General features: G+C 45.5%; 1 protein-coding gene across 1 annotated transcript in view; it reads left to right on the forward strand.

Annotated features, from left to right (window-relative positions):
* The first annotated feature begins 545 nt into the window (after nucleotides 1-545).
* LOC138487418 (putative methyltransferase DDB_G0268948) overlaps nucleotides 546-20,114 on the forward strand; it is a 315,104-nt gene continuing 295,535 nt past the window's right edge. The window contains exons 1-2 of the mRNA XM_069613972.1: nucleotides 546-902; nucleotides 1,767-1,877. Coding sequence (XP_069470073.1) covers nucleotides 1,767-1,877 — 111 coding nt within the window. The 5' untranslated portion in view covers nucleotides 546-902. The remainder of the gene's footprint in view (nucleotides 903-1,766; nucleotides 1,878-20,114) is intronic.

A 20,114-nucleotide genomic window follows, 5' to 3' on the forward strand; every position in this document is an offset into this window, starting at 1 on the left:
CTCCTTTTCCAACAACTCTGGGCATAGCACACCTCTTTTCCTTCATGCTCCGATATGGAGCATATCAAAACTCACCGCCGTCGTGCAGCCCAGGATCATAAGGGGAGCAACGGCATGGAGCGTTTTATTTGTTTTTTTGCTCCGACACCGAGCACATCATCATTCATTGCCGGCTTGCCCTGGACCCGCAGGCAGGGGCACCCCACAGTGCGGGCCTCTCATTTTTTAACACTGTAGATGTACCCCATCATATGGCCTGGCAAAATGCAGGGCAAGCGCTGAGGCCACTATAAGCCAGCAGGATCTCCCTTTGGGTCTGCCTGTATAGTGTATAGTGCGACACGTCAACTTTACAGGAACTCCGACACAGAGCATTTCTTATTCCTTGCCAATATGGCGCGGGCATTTTCATTCTCCTTTCCGACCTTGCATCACAAACCGTACTGTCAGCGGGACACCGCAGGTACTGGGCGGCTGCACCAGCAATACGTAGTCCTCGGTCGCCATTGTTATGTCTGGACCCTGGAGGCACCAGGTACAGCGGTACAGTGGCTGGGTGTCACCCAGCCGACACACCTGGGTGCAACGTATCACCCTCCTAGACCGTCCGCCATGGTCTGGGGGCCAGTGCACACAACCAGACTTGCTCTGCTAAACACAGTGGGGGACATCAGGGATAGGGACACTGTCCTGGTAGAGGGCCTGCAGGGTAGGACAGTGCCCCCAGAGGAGGCAGGAATCAGTTGGTATCAACGGATCAGCGGGAAACCGCTCATCACTTTTATTGAAGTGGTCATGAGCACGAGCCTTTATCAGGGACTCGTTCCCTTAAAGGGGCACAGCATTACACATTTGAAGATACTCCGATGTACTGGGGCATGAAAATCGCGACTGAATGAAAGGTAGAACATCTTTAGCAGGTATTATTATAATTGTTCTCTTATAACGTGAGATGGTTTCTAAGCACAAGACGGGTCTCGAACCTGTGTTGCTATGTTGTCTTCCTTCCAAGACAAAGCATTGCCCCTGAGCCGGCCCTTAAAGATAAAGAGTTGATTTTTTTTCTGTAAAGCAAAGTTTATTGCTGTTTTTATTACAATTTATTATTGTATTGATGTTTGTTCTGTTTGATGGATTTAGTTGTCATGCTGCAGGAAGAGTAACTGTGCTGGTGGCATGAGAACCCGTTAAAATCATCGCAAATGCTGTGGGTAGTGAAACCCATATTTTATTTTATTATTATCAATTTTATTTAAGGGTAAAAATGTTCACTACCTGCAGCATTGATAGCTCTTCACTTCAATAAGCAGACGGTTCGATATGACAAATGTACACGGGCAATCATATGTAGTTGGTCAGAAAGGATGCCTTCTGGTTGACTAAGGGACTCCATGCCTTTTTTCATCCATCTTCATTATTAAGGGGGACCAGCGCACATAAAACACAGATATTTTCTGCGTGTGCCCCATTCAGAAAGGGGTTCCCTACATGCCGCAGGAATTGCCAAATTAGAGTTTTTCCGGCTGCATGCAGGCAGACCACAAGCCACTCCGCTAGGTAAGTATTCTGAAGCCTGTAGAGAGGCTGTCGGGCGAGTAATCCTGAGCATCTGGCGGAGAGTACCCTGACTGTAGAGCTTAATCAATATGAGAATTTTTTTTTTTTACTTTCGCTGTTTTGCTTATTTGCACTGTTTTCTATGGCGGTGTTGTCCATATCAGGCCTATTTATAGTTATTTTTGTTGTGTATCTGTTTTATACTGCAGATGGCTTTCCGATGCTTTGAAAGAAAAGAGCATTCATCACTGTACCAAAAATACATGATACGTGAACCTGATGGGGTCATGAAACTGATCTTGTCCTACTTGGAAGAGAAGGTATGGAAAAATCTCTGAACAACACTGAATTGAAAACGATTGAATGTAATGTAATGTAAAGTGGACTTATTTAGCTCCTTTCTGCCAATAATGTTGGCCTCGCAGCGCATGGCTTTGTAAGAAAGCAGGGCAGACTGTTTTAGTCGGATAGCAGGAGGGAAGTTGCAGAAACCTTTGGTGTTGATGGATGAAGGTCGGAAATAGCTGCTACCTGTGTGACGATATAAAAAATCTCTATGTTGTTTGTGGTTGGTTATGCCTGGGCAGGTCAACCATATGGGCAGCCGTTGAATTGTGGAGGGAAAAAATGACACCATGGTTGTTGATAGAAAATAGATAGGGTCTGATTCTGTTACGTAAATTAGACCTGGAGGTAATTGTAATTGGTTATTTATAACAGGCTTATAGGACCCAGGGATCGAACCTGTGTTGCTCAGAGTCGTCTTGCTTCCAAGCAAAGCACATTGCCCCTGAACGTCTTGCTTCCAAGGCAAGCACATTGCCCCTGAGCTATCCACCCGGCTCCATTTGAAGGAGTGTGGGAGATATAAGGATGCAAGTTTTTAGTTGTGAGAAGTTAGTTGAGTGATGGGGGGGCAGATAAGAATGAGGGTGGGGGGAGTGAGGGTGTCATTGATTCCTGGCTCTTGGTTGTAGATTTCACTGGGTTTGGCCGTTGTCACACAGCAGAGATGCCATGAATCAAATTGGTTTCCCACAGATGGTAGTGCCAACATTTTGAACATTGCTTGGCCTACATTTGTACACATTCTTGCTGCACAGTTTTTAGCCAGTTTCTATTTCTTTTCAGTTTTTGCAAAGTGGTTGGTTGAAAAAACAAGTTTTTAGCAGTTTTCCGAAAGTCGGGTGCGCTTACAGGGGTAGGGTTTTAGGCAGGGTGAAAAAGAGGAGCCTCCTTGCCATTTCTTGTTAAAGTTGGGGACTAGTACTAGTGCAGCACTGCTGGATTTAAGTGTTCTGGAAGGAGTGTAGTGTTGACACTTACTTCTACTAATATGTACGTATCTGGTGGAGGAACAATGTGAACTAAAAATAACTCTGGCTAGGGTGGTTAATGTGATATTACGTTGTAACACTGATCTAATACAAACTTTATCTGCAAATTTAGAGCGCCCCAGTGCATCAGTGTTACAGCCTTGGGTTTCAGCTTCTATATTTCTCTCTGGCAACACACTGTTGCTCGGGGTGAAATAATTAGTACTTGTCAGCCTGCCTTGGCAATGGTGCTTCATTGAAAGTCATCTTCCACTGCTGGCTTTAATGTGTGCCTTCAGGATCCTGTGACTGTAACAGCTGATACTGAGGAGCTGGCCCTTGAAGCACTAAGAAATTAACTATCAATGATTAACAGCCCCCCTCCATTGTGAGAAAAAGTAAAAAACGACTTATACGGCGACAAACCGTGAATAAACCTCATTTAGTTGGATTTCCTGATAATGACATTGCTTCCTTGCCCTGCTCAGGCTTTGTGCCGTGTAAAATCCCCACTTACCACTTCTGAATATACATTAATTACCAGAGATCAAGGGGATGGCACAACCAGGCAGGGTATATTTTTGTTTATTTTGTATTTATTTATTGTGCATTTGTTAGGCATTTATATGGCAAGTAAATTGTGTTTCAAAGTGCCCACAGGGCAACAGGGAGGGAGCATGGGACTGAAACAAATTAGTACACTGGAGGATAAAAACTGACCTACCAGGCTGTCTGAGCCTTCAGAACGTGCAAATGCTGAGAAGGAAAGGGGTACAGGGGTGTCGGGGGTAGGTGCTGGACTGCCCGTGCTCGTGAATGAGCAGCAGGTGTAAGTGACCAATGTAGGAAGTGCCAGGGAAGTTAGGCTGCAATAAATCGCTAAGTGCATGCCGACAGTGGCGTAGGCCAATAGTTGCCAAAGCAAGTGCTGAGGGTGGGCAGAGGCTGAAGGCGACTGGGTGTGGGAGGACAGGGCCCGAGGACACACAAGGGCCCTGGTCACCAATCTCAGTAACTGAGGGATTAGTAGGGGAGGGGAAAGGAAAGGAGGAGTTGAAAGGAATGTCTTGAGGAACGTCTGGAGTTTGAGGAGATCCGGCTCAAGACGAAGAAGAAGGGGAAGGCTGTTCCATAAGAGGGAGCCAGCTGAGGAAAGAGACCGGCCACCGGCCCTCTGTTTAGAGAAACGCTTGACACATAGAGAGTTGGTACCAGAGGAACGTAAAGGTCTAGAGGGATAGTATTTAGTAAGAGCAAGTTGCAGGTCGTGTGGTGCCCGGCCCCAGACAGCCTTATGGATGATGCAGGGGGGATTTGAATTTGATCCTTGCAGCAACTGGGAGCCAGTGAAGATTTTATAGGGCATGAGAGATGCAGTCTATGGGCTTGAGGCCAAAAATAAGTCTTGCCGTCCTATTCCGGATTAGCTGGAGGGCTCGTAAGGAGGAAGAGGGTAGGTTCAAGAGGAGGCTATTGCAGTTGTCAAGCCTAGAGAGAACCAGAGCTCTGGTAACATTGAGCTTCTGGTTGGAAAGTGAGAAAAGGGAGAATTCATTTGAGAAGGAAGAGTTGAAAGTAGGATTTCTAGGTTGCAGAAGCTCGGGTAATAATGTAAGGAGGAAAATCAGAGAGCAATCCCCAACAAATACCAAACAAGAAGGTGTTTCTTTACAAGTCACTTTACAAAAAAAAAAACACTTTTCACAACTACCAACAAAGAGGTGATTCTCTATCCTGCTTCAAATGTGCTTGCGCACCGCCCCCCCCCACACAGGACAATATGTTTGTAAAAGCCGTGGCCTTTGGAGGTGCACACGTGCTACAGCCAGTGTCTTTTCAGGGTGGCAGGCATGGAAATGGGACTGTGCAGTTGGAATTGGTCAATTAGATTTCCTGGGTGTGGTGTGTAACAACAGATTGTGCCAGAAGGTGGGTTTGCAAGTGAGAGTGCACATGGCTATGGGTATGGGTGCGTCATTTCGTAGGTGGACTATATGGCTTTTGGATGACTCCTGGATACATTGGTTGAAAGCTTACACCGAACACTGTGCACGGCTCCACACCTTGGGGTCCATAATGTCGATGTCCACTGGTACGGAATACGTGGGGTGAAGTGGCTGCATGTGGGTCCTCTTTGTGCCAGTTTGGTGACGCTCGATCATCCAGCCATTATTATTGTTCATTGTGGAGGGAACAGTTTAGGACATGTTAGTGGCATCTCACTGCAGTTTGCGATGAAGGAGACATTTCAGCAACTGATGGCAATGTTTCCAAAGTCCCACATTATTTTTTCTCGCATTGCCCACAGACAGATGTGGCTGTGATGTTCCTCGTGTGGCCCACAAATGGAGAAAGCACAGAGCAATCTGAACAAGGGTGTTTGTGCCTTTTTGCGAGACGTTGGCATGTTCTTCTTCCACAATGACAACATTACGTTTCGTAGTAGCAACATTTTTCGGTCAGATGGAGTTCATCTGACTGATGCTGGCAATGAGCTGTTTCTGTGTAATATCCAAAATGCAGTGCAGCACTTCCTGCAAGTTTAGCAAGCATTTCCCCAGTGGGTGTTCACCACTTCCAACCTTACACACACAAACAGCACAAAAAGGCTCTTTTCAGAGCCACCACTTAGTTTTGGGAATGCGTACAATGTTTTTGGCGGAGTCTCACCGCCCATTGTTCACCACCCTGTAGGCGAGGTTTACAGGCTGTAGCACCGCCTGCATGCTTTCATTGACAATTTATTTTTGAACAGTGCAAGGTGGCTCTGAAAAGAGCCTTTTTGGCTCCCCCCTGCCACCCACTCCCCTTCTGGTTTTCTTGAATTTTTCCTGTTCTTCTAACACACGCCACAGAAGGAAAGGAAAGGAAGAGAGGTTTGGCAAAGGGTACTAACCACAGGGATAAGAAACTGCAAGTGGAGAACAGAAGAGTTTGGGTGCACCTTACTTGGGTAGGAGGCACTCTTTGTCAAGCTCCCGGACCGAAGCATCGAAAGCACTTTGAAGTTGTTCCCCCCTGCACATTACTGCGTCGCAGTACATGCACAATACAGTGACCTTTGAAAGGTGAGGGTCCGCTGTGGTGCGTATGGCCTGCAAGGCTGGTTGTGGGATTCGCTGGCCCACTGTAGTGTCCCTACTGGTGGCAGGAGCAGATGCAGAGGATGCTGCAGAGGACATTAACCTACTGCCTTGTTCAAAGGGGACAATCCCCTGAACAGCTGCCTTGTGGTACGATTTAAGGTGCCGCCGCATGGAGGAGGTGCCGTAGCTGTACAAGCCAGGTTTTCTGCGACTGAGTTGCACTCAGTGCATTTCACCTGGTTAGCACAGTGGTAAATAGTTTCCACACTCACAACTCACACTGGCTGAAGTCAATGGGGAATCACTCTACTCTATTCTCGTTTCCTTCTTGATCTCCATCTACATTACCACGCCTGTTATCTTGTTCAGGCCCCTCAGAAAGAGGTGATGGTGGTGAGGGTGTGGGTGCTGCTGAGTCAGAAATAGTAGCATCAGCCCTGGTCGCCATTACTTGGAAAGGTACTTTCGAGGCACAGAATTGGTCACAAAGCTATTTCTGCAAAAAGCAATGTGCATTGCTGCTCTGTTCTGCAAAGTCAAACAGGGATTGCAGTGCAGCTAGGGGTTGGGCCTTTTGTAGGACTTTTGTGGAGCATGTGCAACAAGAAAGTGGCCCTAACTCTTTCCCAAAAACAAGTAGATGCAGAAGGGAGAGTGTAGGACCTCTTTAAGGGTGCACTTTCACTGTAACACTCCATACATTGTAGAAAAGAGTGTTTTTTAAATGTGCACAGGCCTGGATCGTGTCTGCCCAATAAGGGCCGACATGCAGCGTGGTTCCATTCCCATGGTGACATCGCGATTGTTCTCCATTGGGACGGCTATCCGCGAGACGCATATTGCCTACAATACTTTGTGCCCATGTGCATAGGTGTCCTACGGATCCCCTGGGGATCCCCGGACTACTTAAAAGTATGGCACGTGTGCCTCGAACATTTCGAAACAAACTGGGTGTGTGAACGGTACAGTAGGTGGGATGTTCATATGCAAAGGTATCCGAAGGACATGGGTGAGCGCTTCCACCTACTAAAAGTACATCACACGTTTCTTTGCATATCTTGGCCAGGGGCGGTGTTACCAGGCGGCAGAGGAAGAGATATGCATGTGCGAAGTTGTGCGACCGACATACGTACGCTCCTACAACTGCTTACAGGCTGTTGTGTGGATGCAGACTTGCGGACCGTACTGGCATCCTACAGATGCTTCCATTGTGATTGCGCTTAAGCCAGCCAGGTGCGGCGGTCATACAACTCCTCTAGTTCCCTCACTTGCGATCATCCCCACCAGTACTGTGCCCCTCAGAGGTATAATGGGCTTTTTAAAACAAAGCAAAAGGCACATATAAATTCAGCAACAATTTACATATAAATCTTTATTTCCACACATTCATAGCCACTTTTAGGAAAGGAAAGGGGACCAGAAACGGATACATATACCGGGGATTTCAGCATTTTTACAAGTTGATCATGAGGGGAGGAATGGGTTGAGGTCTCATCGTAGCGTCTCTCATGACACAGAATTTGCAGGGATTGGGGTCTGGAAAATGGGCAAGGGGGCATGTGCAGGTAGGCCAGTGGTATTATTTTTGTCCATAACATGTCCTTGTATGAAATCTTTCAAGGTGCCAAAATGGTTCAGCAATTCATCCATTTTGGCATCCAGGAGGTCTAGTTTGGTATTTACAGTGTTTCCTTCAGTTCCTGTGACCCTATGTTGTTGTGGAAGAGGTGCCGTTTGTGGTGTACTCCTTTCTATTCCCGTATGTTCTGTTAAAGAAAAATAAATGTGTTTGGTATACATGAAGCAATATATTGTAATTGTGTTACTTTTCACACTGCGTTACCTACCTATGGGGTTACTATGATCGCTCATTTCGTCATGCAGAAAATTCTCTTCCAGCCATTCTAAGGCGCTTGTGATTGCAGTAATTCTTTTACTTTTCACACTGCAGTGCCTACCAATGGAGTTATCGTCCTCACTCATTTCGTCATGCGGGAAATTTTCTTCCAGCCATTATAGGGTGGGTACCATTGCTGTGTACAAAAAGGAAACATCATGCTTTCCTACCATTGTACACTGCAGGACTTGTGCAATTATAAGGTAAACTTTGGTGAACTTACCACATTCACACTCACTACTTTGCGGCCCTAACGCTGCCTCTTCGTTCTTTGTTCGTATGTGAAGCAGCTATGCAGTAAGATTGTTGAAGGCAGACATTACTGCTCTTGTTGGTGCATTCCATTATGCTGCACACCCTATGCCTTTGCACGGTTTGTTTCAAAAGTACAGAGTTTGTACACCTACTGCATTTTCCCTTCCAATTCACATACTTGCTGCTGTTTGTATATCTTTCTTGTCTTTGCTGCATGGTACCACTATGTACGATCACCCCTGCCTTTCTCAGCAGGTTGGATGCTACCCGATGTCCGCGAACAGATGTACTCGCAACCACTGTGGCCATTAGTATGGAGCCACCGGTTTCATATGCTGTACAGTACATCTATACCAACTGACAGTATCCTGATAAAAAGCTATGAAATTCAGTGAAAAAAACAATGTTAAAGGGACGTTATGGTTAAGTTGAGCTACTAAAACCTTATCACCTTTACTGGAAAAACGATGCTAAAGGAACATTATGCTTAAAGTGCCCTACTAAAAACCTATGCAATTCACTGACAAAAAACGTTGGTAAAGGGACGTTATGGTTAAGTTCCACTGGTAAAAACATATGCAATTCAATGGACAAACGTTGTTACAGCGACGTTATAGTTACAGGTAAAACCGAAAAACCACATAAATTCGCCAGTTATGGTAAGTTAAGCAACCATAACTCATGCTACCACTGTGCACTGCAAGGACTAAAACCCATGACATCAAAGATGACATCACAAATGTCATTGATGCCATCACTGATGACATCACATGTGCATTTAGTTTTCTTGGAAAGCTTCCACAAGGGATTGTCATTGTAATGTTGGCAGAAAACTATCTGAGATCATTGAAAAAATGATCATGAGATCAATACTTCATTAACCAGTGCATTGCTATAAATACCATTGCATTACACAGTTCTTTCCAGTACATGAAACAACTCATGTAGAAACGTAGCCATTGTCTGCAGCATGCATCATAGAGATGCAATATTCACAATCTTCACATGTTGGACAGTAACATGATGAATGCTTTTGTTTCAGAGTTTTGTGTATTGTGAGAAATCTAATACGTAGCTAAGAATGCCTCACTTACTACATAACTGTACCACTATACACAAAGCATACACATATGAGCATATACAGGGAAAGTAAAGTAAGCAAAAAAGTACCAGTACTATCAGAATGTGTCCATAACCTAACTGATTATCTTCATGCACAGAAATTATTGCTGCGTTTCAGGCTTGTTTTTTCCCCTATGTATATGTATTATACGAAAGTAGTGTAAGAACATTTGCGAAGGGTAAGGTCTACAAATATATTCCTATTTGAATTTTTAGTTCCTGACTGTCAGTGTAGAAAAGCACCTGGTGTAGATATGTCACTGAACAAAAAAAGCGATTGCCAGAAATGTGATGTCATCAGTGATGTCATCAATGACATTTGTGATATCATCTTTGATGTCATGGGTGTTAGCCCCTGCAGTGCACAGTGGTTGCTCAGCTTACCATAACTGGCGAATTTCAGTTTTTTTTTGGTTTTACCTGTAACTATAACGTCTCTGTAACAACGCTTGTCCTTTTCAGCCAAGTTGTACATAAAGAGTTTTCATGTCTGCATTACACTATGGAGTTCATTCTACATTCCACTCTGGAGTTCTCCAAAGGGGAAGAATGTTTAGTTAAGAATGAGAGGCAGTTGCTCTCTCTGGAGGGGGTTTGGGGCTGTTTATCGTAATGTCTTGTTCTTCACAAAATTAATAAACTGGTTTACCACAACTCACTGTGTCCAGACTTTGTGACATAATACTGGCAATGAGGATGGTGAAGAAGCAGCAGCCCCAGCCTAGTTATTGTTGCATGCTTTGATCAGCAGGGAAGCAGTAACAAAGTCAACCCCTGTTCGGTACGGGGGAGAAGGACTGTGACAGCTTGAGTGGGGAATCCGGAAACCACTGAACCACAGAATGAATCATTGTCGCGCTTGGAAACACTTGCGTAAGGGTGCGCTATAAATAAAATATATCAATATTGATACGCTTGATGTTCTTGCCCCTGTCATGAGGATCCGTTTGAAGTCCAAAGCCAAGTGCAATTCCTGGTATGACTCTGACCTACCTACACTTAAACGTAAGTGTAGGGCAGCTGAGAGGAAATGGAGGAGTTCCTGTTCATCCTCTGACAAACTGGCCTGTTACCTGCTACAAAGGCAATACCGACTCTCTGTCCTCACCAAAAAGAGAGTCCACATTCAAGCTCGTGTCTCTGCGGCATGCAACAACTCGGCTGAACTCTTTAAAATCTGCAAGGAGCTGGCCAACCCTGCTGCAGTCTCTACCCCTCCTGTTGCCTCCCAGGCTCTTTGCAATGCCCTTGCTTCTCACGTCATTTAAGAAACCCAGGACATCCTGTCCACCCTCTCCACCCACACTCCTCCTCTTCCCTCTCCATCTGTGCTTGCTGACCCTCCTTTAGCCACCCTCCCACCATCCTTCTCGTCCTTTCCTCTTTTCACCCCTGATGAGGTTGCTAGACAAGTCCGATCTATGAAAGCCTCTTCCAAACAGATTCATCCCTGTTCCTCTAAAACCATCAAGGACCACATTGACACCCTTGCTCCGGCCCTTGCTGATTTTTCCAACCACTCCTTTGCCTCTGGATCCTTCCCCTCCCCTCTGAAGCACTCCTTTGTGCATCCTCTTCTCAAGAAACCCACAGCTGATCCTTCTTGTCCAGCTAACTATCGCCCAATTTCCATTACTCCCTTTCTTGGCAAACTCCTGGAAAAGTTGTCCATCTCTCAGCTTAACCTTCATTCCAATTCTGATGGCTGCCTCCATGACCACCACTCTGACTTCAGAGCTGCCAGAAGCATGGAAACTGCTCTCCTAAACATCCGTGAAGATCTGTTCACCAACCTTGACTCTAACATTCCCTCTGTCCTCATCCTCCTCGATCTCTCTTCTGCCTTCGGCACAGTCAACCATACCATCCTGCTCAACCGTCTCCGTGAAAATCTGGGTATCACTGATCAGGCTCTGGCCTGGCTGACCTCTTTCCTCTCAGATCGACCCTCCCAGGTCCAACTTGGGTCCTTCCTTTCATCTATCTTCCTCTCTACCTTTGGTGTTCCCCAGGGGTCTAACCTCTCGCCCTGGCTTTTCAACCAATACCTGGCAACTCTCGCCCACTGCATTGCCATTTTCTGCTCAAATTTCCAGTGCTACGCTGACGACACTCAACTAATTTTCAGGCTGCCCTCTGCCACCTCCTCTCCCTCTCTCATCTCTGATTGCCTAACTGCCATTCAAGATTGATGTGCCGCCAATGATCTTTGTCTGAATGCCAGCAAGACGGAGATCCTCCTCATCGGCACACCTTCACCATCCTTTCCCCTCACTCTCTGGCCGGCCTCCCTTGGCCCTCCTCCTACCCTCACCTGCGAGGCTAAGAACCTTGGGGTCATCTTTGACTCCACCCTTTCCTTCTCCGCCCACATCTCTGAGGTCTCTAAAAAGTCAAATTTCCGACTGCACCTCCTCAGAGGTACTCTGTCTTTCCTCCCCTTCCCCCAGAAGCTCATGGTATCTCAAGATCTGGTTCTCTCTAGCTTGGACTATTGTAACAGCCTCTTTCTAAATCTACCTGCCTCTACTCTCCGCCCTCTGCAACTAATCCAGAACAGGACTGCGAGACTTGTCCTTGGCCTCAAGCCCTGGGATCGTATCTCTCCAGCTCTGAAATCTCTCCACTGGGTCCCAGTGGATGCAAGAATTAAATTCAAAACCCTCTGCATTGTCCACAAAGCTTTCTGGGGCCTGGGTCCAAAATACCTTCAGCTATCCCTCCGCAAATACCTCCCCTCTCGAGCTCTTCGCTCCTCTACCTCCAACTCACTCAGGGTCAGTCGTTTTTCTAAGAAACAAGCTGGGGGTAGATCTCTGTCTTCAGCTGGGGCCTCCCTCTGGAACAGCCTCCCTGGCACTCTAAAACCTGAGGAGAACCATCTCCTGTCCGGAAGCACCTCATGACCTTCCTTTTTTCTTCTGCCTTCTGCCTTCGCTCCCCCTCTCCCCTGCTGATCTGTTCTCTCTTGGCACCGTGCACCTGGCCACCCTCTGTCTTTTGGGCCAAGGTACCTGCTCATCCTGCCACACTCCCGCACTGCCTCCGGGCCACCCCTTGCACTGGGGTCTGTATCTGTACCCATACAGCCCCCCTTTTTCTTCCTGAACTTATCAGACCTACCCTGTCTGCTGCTTTAAACCTAGCACTTGCAAATTGCTGGCTGCATTACCACTGTTTGTTGCCTTTATTATTTATTTATTGTTATTTATCTGTTTCTCCTCTGCTTCGCACTTTCCACCTCTCCCCCCTTCCATGCACTTTTTCCCTCCCCCCTCTCCCATGCACTTGCACCTTCTCAATGTCACTGGGCCTAGTAAGATCGCTGTTTTGTTCTCCCCTGTTCCCCTCCATTGCCTTGTCACGCTCTGAAACACTTGTGTACGAGCGCGATAGAAATAAAATATCAATCAATCAATATCATATCAGTGCAGAGCCTGGTAAATTCAGGATCGTGTGAGACACAAAGTGTCAGTTGTTTACGGTCATTCCATGTTCAGGCAGCTTTTTAGACAGTGGTGGTGTCAGAAGACACGTTACAAAGCGTAGCACCAGCCATTTTGAGGTCAGGCAGCAAAAGGACTTCATAGAAACAGAAAACGCACGTAGGCATCCTAAAGCCAGGCAAGCCAATCGATCAATGAAACACAAGTAACAAGCACAACACCCACTGAAGGGTCCTGGAAGCACAATTGGCAGCATCCATAGAGCGTTCTGACCAACAGAAAAATTAACATCCCATGTTCTTCACTATTTCTAACTCAGTCAGGTGAGCCCAATGTGAAGTGGGATGACTGGAAGGAGGGTTTCATGAGGTATTTGCATGGCGTTTATGGCAGCAATTTTGCAGTACATCGAAAATACTCCCTATTATACCATTTTCTAGGGTAGGAAGGTCAGGCCATTTTTAGGAAGCTACCTGACCTACCAGCACATGAAGCGGACGGTCTGTCTACGTTTGAGCAGAGTTTTGTAAAGCTGGACTGTCATTTAATTGTGAAGGAAAACAAGTTTCTAGCAAGATATCACTTTGTCATTAGGGACCAAAAGCCTGAAGAATCCATTGAGGAGCTCATCACGGTTTTATGGGGTTTAGCCATAAAATGTGACTACGATCATTGCAGGGACGAACATATAAAGGGATCAACTGATGATAAAGTGCAGTGATCAAAAGATTAGGGAAGCATTATGGCCCGAAGAGGGCAGTGGTGTGGATTTTACGTTGGGAAGAGCTATTGAAATAGTGAAAATGGTGTAACACACAGAAAAACACATCATGGCTTTGGACGCTGATGCTGCAAAGCCAGCAGCCCCCAGTGTCAATGTAGTGGATAAAATCAAAGTGCAAAAATGCCAAGGGAATAAAGAGGAGATTAGACAAACAAGCAAGAAGAAGGCGGACATGAAGCAAAGGTTGGATGGGAAGGCATTCAACAAGATGTGCTATAGATGCGGAAATCCTGACCACATAGAAAGTGACAAACAGTGTTTAGCTCGCCATGTTATTTATAGAGAATGTTGGAAAAAGGGGCATATAGCCCATTGTTGCAGGCATTGGAATAGGTCAGGAGGTGTTAAAATGGTGCAGATTATACACTTATAAATGTGGACACTTGGAGAGAAATGTTTAAGTCATGTGAGTTGCAGGAAGCAACTCTGAAGGCTCATGCCTATGGTGATGTCCCAAATATTATGGAGTAGTTTTGGGCCCAATTTAGGTATGGTGGAAGTTGTGCTCAGGGCATGGTGAGGGTCACAACAAAGGGTGGACATTTGTTATCCAGGGATGCATAAGCTGATCTTGGATTGAGGTTAGACCTGGATCACCCTTCACAGGTAGTGGTGATACATACAAAGGCCCAGGGAAGGTAGAGACAATATAAGAAAAAGGTGCAGATATAACCAAATGGTACCCTGATGTGTTTGGTGACAAGACAGGGTTCCTGAAAGATTTTGTTCACTTGATAAAATTATAGCCGGGGGCAGTGAACAGTAAGGTCCAAGGCTCGCACAATACCCTTGGGCTTGCGTGCAGATGTGGAGAATGAGCTTAAGCAAATTTTGAATGAGGGAATAAAAGAAGAAGTGGAAGTGGCACAATGGATAAGTCCAATGGTGGCTGTGCGGAAGCCAAACGGATGTGTGAAATTGTACATTGATTTTAGGGCACTTAATAGAAGCGTGATGCCTGATAGGTTTCCACTTCCCAAGATTGATGATCTCTTGGCAGAGGCCGGGAAGGAGTGATTTTCTTGACAATGGATTTAAAGGCTGCATATCATCAAGTGATGTTGCACCCTGCGTCTCTAGATTTAACGGCATTTAGCACTCCTTTTGGTCTGTATAGTTGTAGAAGGATGTCTTCTGGATTGGTGTCTGCTTATAGTGTATTTCAGAGCGTTATAAACAAATTTCTCAAAGAGTTCTCAGGCACATTTTGTTATCAAGATGATATATTGGTGTGGGCTAAAGATGTGGAGGAACGGTTAAAGAAGGTGTTGGGGAGAATATCTGATGCAGGTTTTATGATATCCAATTCAGGTTTTATGATATTGCTAGAGCCATGCAAATTTAGACTAGAGAGGGTTCAACATTTAGGCCATGAATCGTCTGCAGAAGGCATGAAACCAAATTTGCTATGTTTGGAGGTGAAAAGGAAAATGAAGGTACCAAAAGATAAGAAAGAGCGATCTTCATATCTAGGTTTAGTTGAGTTTTACAGCAAATTTATAAAAATGTTGGCAAAGAGGACAAAGACGATGAGGGTTTTGATGAAGAAAGGGGTGAGATTCAATTGGTGTGAGTGTCGTGAGAGAGAATTTGAAGACATAAGGATTTGTCTATTGAATGCACCGATATTACAATGATTTAAGTTGGGAGGTACAGTTATATACGGATGCCAGCGAGAATGGTCTGGGTATTTTATTTATTTATTTATTGCGTTTATGAAAAGCCCAAACCCTTAGGTGTCACGGCATAGTTGCAGACATCTTACATATATATGTAGAACAGTTAATACATAGACAACAATCAATCAGTTCTTGTGGCGGTACAGCGATTCGTTCTAGGCAGTCAACTGGGTGTCAAGTGCTAGTTATTCGAGGGGTACCTAACAGTTTCTGTCTTAATAGACAAGGGGGGCCATTGGGCTCAAATTTATTGAATAGCCATGTTTTGAGTGTATTTTTGAACCATTGGAATGAGGGCTCAGAGCTGACATGATGTGGTGCGTATTTCAGAGTTTGGGAGCCATTACTGAGAAGCTGTTATCCCCAGCTCTAGTACTTTTGAAAACTGGGATAGAGAGGTATGTCTTGTTGTTGGATCTTAAGGTTCTGGTGGGCCTTTTTTGCGAAACATTTGTGCGTGACACAGAGTGTTTTAAAGATAATTCTGGATTTGATGGGGAGCCAGTGGGCTTCCCTCCTGCTGGCGGATATGTGATCAGGTTGTTTTAGTCCAATGGCTGCTCTCAGTGCTTTATTTTGTAACAGTTGTAGTTTGGCTAAGTTAGCCTTCGAAGTACCTACCAGAAGCACATTACAATAATCTAACTTTGATAAGATGAGGGCCTGTGCAAGTGTTGTGCAGTTTTGCAGCGTCGGAAATTGTCGACTAAATGCAATAAGTTTGGACGCGTAGGAAGTGGTCGCGAAGAGGGCGTTACAATATTTAGACATTGTTAAATTGGCATCTAAGTAGACGCTTTACATTTTGACGTGTTTGGAAACTGGAATCTGTGTTCTGTCAATGGTGATTGTGGCGTAGTCAGAGTGGAGAGCATTAATTTTGGCAGTGGAGCCCATAATGAGAATCTCTGTCTTCTCATCATTTAAGCATAGGCTATTAATAGCCATCCAGTTTTGAATAATCATGTAGATTATTTTAATTTTTCTATTGCTTTATACAAACCTTTAAAAAGAGAACACAGAAAATACATTTCCCTGTACACATTCCATCATCTCTAAATAACATCTTTCTTCATTAAGTAAACATTCCAGCTCTAACATGCAGATAGAATCTGAGTCCATTGGCCACTAAATATTAGTCCACTGTCTCTACATTCAGACCCTCCTTCAAAACACAGAGAAAAGCAACTAGTGCGTATAACACAGATCTATTTGAACCATCGAACAAGGCTCTCCACCAGTCTTCATCAGACAAAGTCTGATATTTACTCATTACAGGACCAAAAATGTTTTTCCTTTGTTGCTCAAGGCCAGGACACGCCATTGTCAAGTGTTTTAGAGTCTCATTATTCATTTTACAAAACCGACACGATAGGTCCTGATCAACATGCTGGGACCAAAAACTTAAACGCTCCTTAGTAGGCAATACATTAAGCCTAAACTGCATGCATAGGGCTCTCGTGTGTTGGTCCGGCAAGCAGGTTAAATACTTTTGTAACTGACCATACGCTCCGGCTTCTCCAGGAGCCTCCTTCATCGTCTTTGATGTAGATCTTAAATTGCAAGTCTTAATCCGATCAGTTCTCCATCTCCACATCTTCAGTTTGGCCAGGTCTGGATTTTCAATCAGAGTCTGTATAGTAATATCATATGTATCCAGTACTTCAAGGCAAAATGAATGCCATTGGAACAGAATCGTTTGTGTTTATTCAGTGTTCGGTTTATGGATTATACTGATTTGAGGCGGCAGATTATTTTGCATGGTTTTCCTAAATAGACTTAATAGGTTCCAGGCAACTCTGGCTTCGATTGAAATGTATTCGAGTTCAAATCTTATACTCTTGCAGATGAATGAGAAGTTCCGGAGACAGAGTTCCCCCAGAGCGGCTGGGATTCAGGTAAGCGTTTGAAGCTCGTACAGTCTTTAAAAATAAGCGAAGATTTGCTGAATGCTTACTAAGGCCTTTTTTCTGTTCTTTTCCCTTTTCCTTAGGAAGCGTTGTGCCGGTATGGGAATGACACCGCCGAAGATGCCTGCAGACCAGCAGAACAGAAGGAGCGATGAATGATGGGCAGAAGCGTTGCAAGGTAAGGCTGTTCCTAACGGTGTTCTTGTTCTTGCAGGAGCTGAGCGCAGAAGAAAGATGCAGGCCTACTGGAGACCGATCCGAACACGGCGAGTGTCACACTGCAGGTGCAGAAAACACAAAGCATGCTTCTCAGCCTGGGCATGGCTTAAATAGTCTCTGGGTATCCCAGGTGTCTCTGGGCTGAACCACACCCAAAAGACTAGACTGCACATGTAGTTCTGGGAACCGAAATATCTGAGGGCATCCATCTTGTCCCCATCAATGCACTACAAGTCCAATCCCCAGTGTTATTCTATGGGAGTGAGTGAGTCGGGTGCCACAAGCGCCAAGTCTGACTCCAAGTGGGTCTTTGGAGAGATGGAGAGGCCCTTGAGGGCCACGTAGGTGATTGTGGCCTGGCTCCAGCCTGTCATCTTGGAGGGCTGGGGACATGTGGGGCAGGAATCATGACAGCACTCCCCCCCAAGGCCCCTATCAAGGTGGCTCTTCTGTCTGGTCCTAGTTTGTTTGGATGGTTTTGATGAAATCGTCTAAGCAAGCGAGGTGCATGGATGTACTCACAAGGCTCCCATGTCCTGTCTTGTGGACCATACCCCTTCCAGTCTACTAAGTAGTATAATTTTGATCTGACGTACTTTGAATCCAGGATGTCCTTGACTTCGAATTCTGACTCCCCAGCGACTACTACTGGCTGCAGTGGTGTTGCTACCCGGCTCCCAGGTTGAACAGGTTTAAGGAGAGACACGTGGAACACAGGATAAATCTGCATGTTTGACGGCAAAGCTAGTCTGAACGCCACAGGATTTATCACAGAGGTGACAGTGAATGGACCCAGGTATCTTGGACGGAAAGTTTGGGTTTCTTTAAAGGACACGTGTTTAGACGCCAGCCAGACTTTGTCTCCCACTTGGTAGTTGGGGGCCTTTGCTCGGTGTTGATCAGCAAACCTCTTTTGGCAATTCTTAGCTTGAAGTAGGTGTTCAGCTGCCCTTTTAAAGGTTTGAGAAATGGTTGTGTGCAAGGTTTTGACTGCTTGCATTTCCAGGGTTGTAGGAATGTCCAACTCAGAAGTACGTGGGTGCCTGCCATACATGGTATAAAAGGGTGTCTGCCCAGTGCTGGTGTGTAGGGAATTATTATAAGCATATTCAGCTATCCATAATAGGTCGAACCAGCTTCCTTCAGCTTGGTGTAACATGCACCGCAGATACTGCTCGAGCGTCTGATTTGTCCTCTCAGTTTGACCATCCGTTTGGGGATGGTGACTGGTGGATAGCCGGATGTCGATCTGGGCCATAGAGCAGCATTTTCTCCAGAAGTTAGATACGAATTGAGTACCTCGGTCTGAGACTAAAACTGAAGGAAACCCATGGAGCCGTACGATGCCTTCAAGAAATACCTTTGCCAGAGTGGAAGCATTTAGGAGCCCCATTAAGAGGAATGAAATGTGCCATTTTTTAAAATAGGTCCATGACCACAAGAATAGTGTTAAACCCTTGACTGGGTGGTAAATTAGTAATAAAATCGAGGGACAACGTGTGCCAGGGTGCTGGTGGGATTTGGAATGGTTGTAATAGCCTAGCCGGTTTCTGCTTGGATGACTTGTTTTGAGCACACACTCCACAAGATAGGATGAATTAGATAATGTCTTTACGCCACGTGGGCCACCAATAATTTCGTTTTACCTTGGCTAGGGTTTTAGCGATTCCGGGGTGACCCTCGATCAAGGAATCATGATAAACGTACATGACTTGTTCTCGTAGTTCTTGGTTTACTAAGAATAAACGATTCCTGAAGTAGGGCAACTGATCTTTTATCATGTAATGTTCTCCTTGTGCACTCCACGCTTGTAATTGCTCCGGACTCATTAGGTTTTGGATTTCTTCATGTAATTCTTTCTGAGTTATGGTTGCTGTGATTCCTAGGAGCTTGTCACTCGGGATGATTGCTATTGGGTCAGGGGTCCGATACCCTTGCTCTTCCACCCCCATACGGGAAAGGGCATCGGCCTTCCCGTTTTTCACCCCTGGTCGAAATGTAATCACGTAGTCATATTCAGCAAAAAAAAGAGCCCAACGTAGTTGTTGTGAGGATTGGGCCTTTGCCGTTTTTAGGTACTGGAGGTTCCGGTGGTCAGTTATTACAGTGATTGTGTGTCTGGCGCCCAAAAGATAGTGCCGCCATGCCTTAAAGGCTGACTTAATGGCCAGGAGCACTTTGTCTGTGATAGCGTAATTGAGTTCAGGGGGTGTGAATTTACACGACCAGAAGGCAACAGGGTGTAACTGGCCTGTTTCGGGTTCCTTTTGTGAGAGGACGGCTCCCATAGCCATGCTTGAGGCGTCCGTTTCCACCAGGTATGGGAGATCAGGGCGAGGGTGGTGTAAGATTGGGGCAGATGTGAATCTTGCTTTGAGTTCCTGGAAAGCTTCCTCGGCTTCTGTTGTCCACTGTAACTTTTTGTTGCTTTTCCTTAGCAATGACGTGATGGGATGCACGATTTGCGAGAATCCTGGATGAAAAGGCGGTAGAAGTTTGCAAAACCCAGCATACTTTGAACCCCCTTGAATGAATTTGGGGATGGCCAGTTCAGGATAGCATCTACCTTGTGTACATCCATTCGGATTCCATTCGGGCTGAGAATAAAGCCCAGGAATTCCACCTCGGAGACAGAGTTTCTCCAATAAGGATCAGACATGTTTACGTGGTCCTGCTTTGATGCGGAATATACTAGAATATTGTCGATGTACACTAGAGCACAGACATCAATCAATTCCCATAGGACATCGTTCATGAAGTATTGAAATGCTGCAGGCACGTTGCAAAGGCCAAAGGGCATTACTTGATATTCGTACAAGCTGTATTTGGTGCGAAAAGCGGTT

Source organism: Ambystoma mexicanum, chromosome 9, assembly GCF_040938575.1.
Source record: "Ambystoma mexicanum isolate Mex_15411 chromosome 9, UKY_AmexF1_1, whole genome shotgun sequence".
NCBI lineage: Eukaryota > Metazoa > Chordata > Amphibia > Caudata > Ambystomatidae > Ambystoma > Ambystoma mexicanum.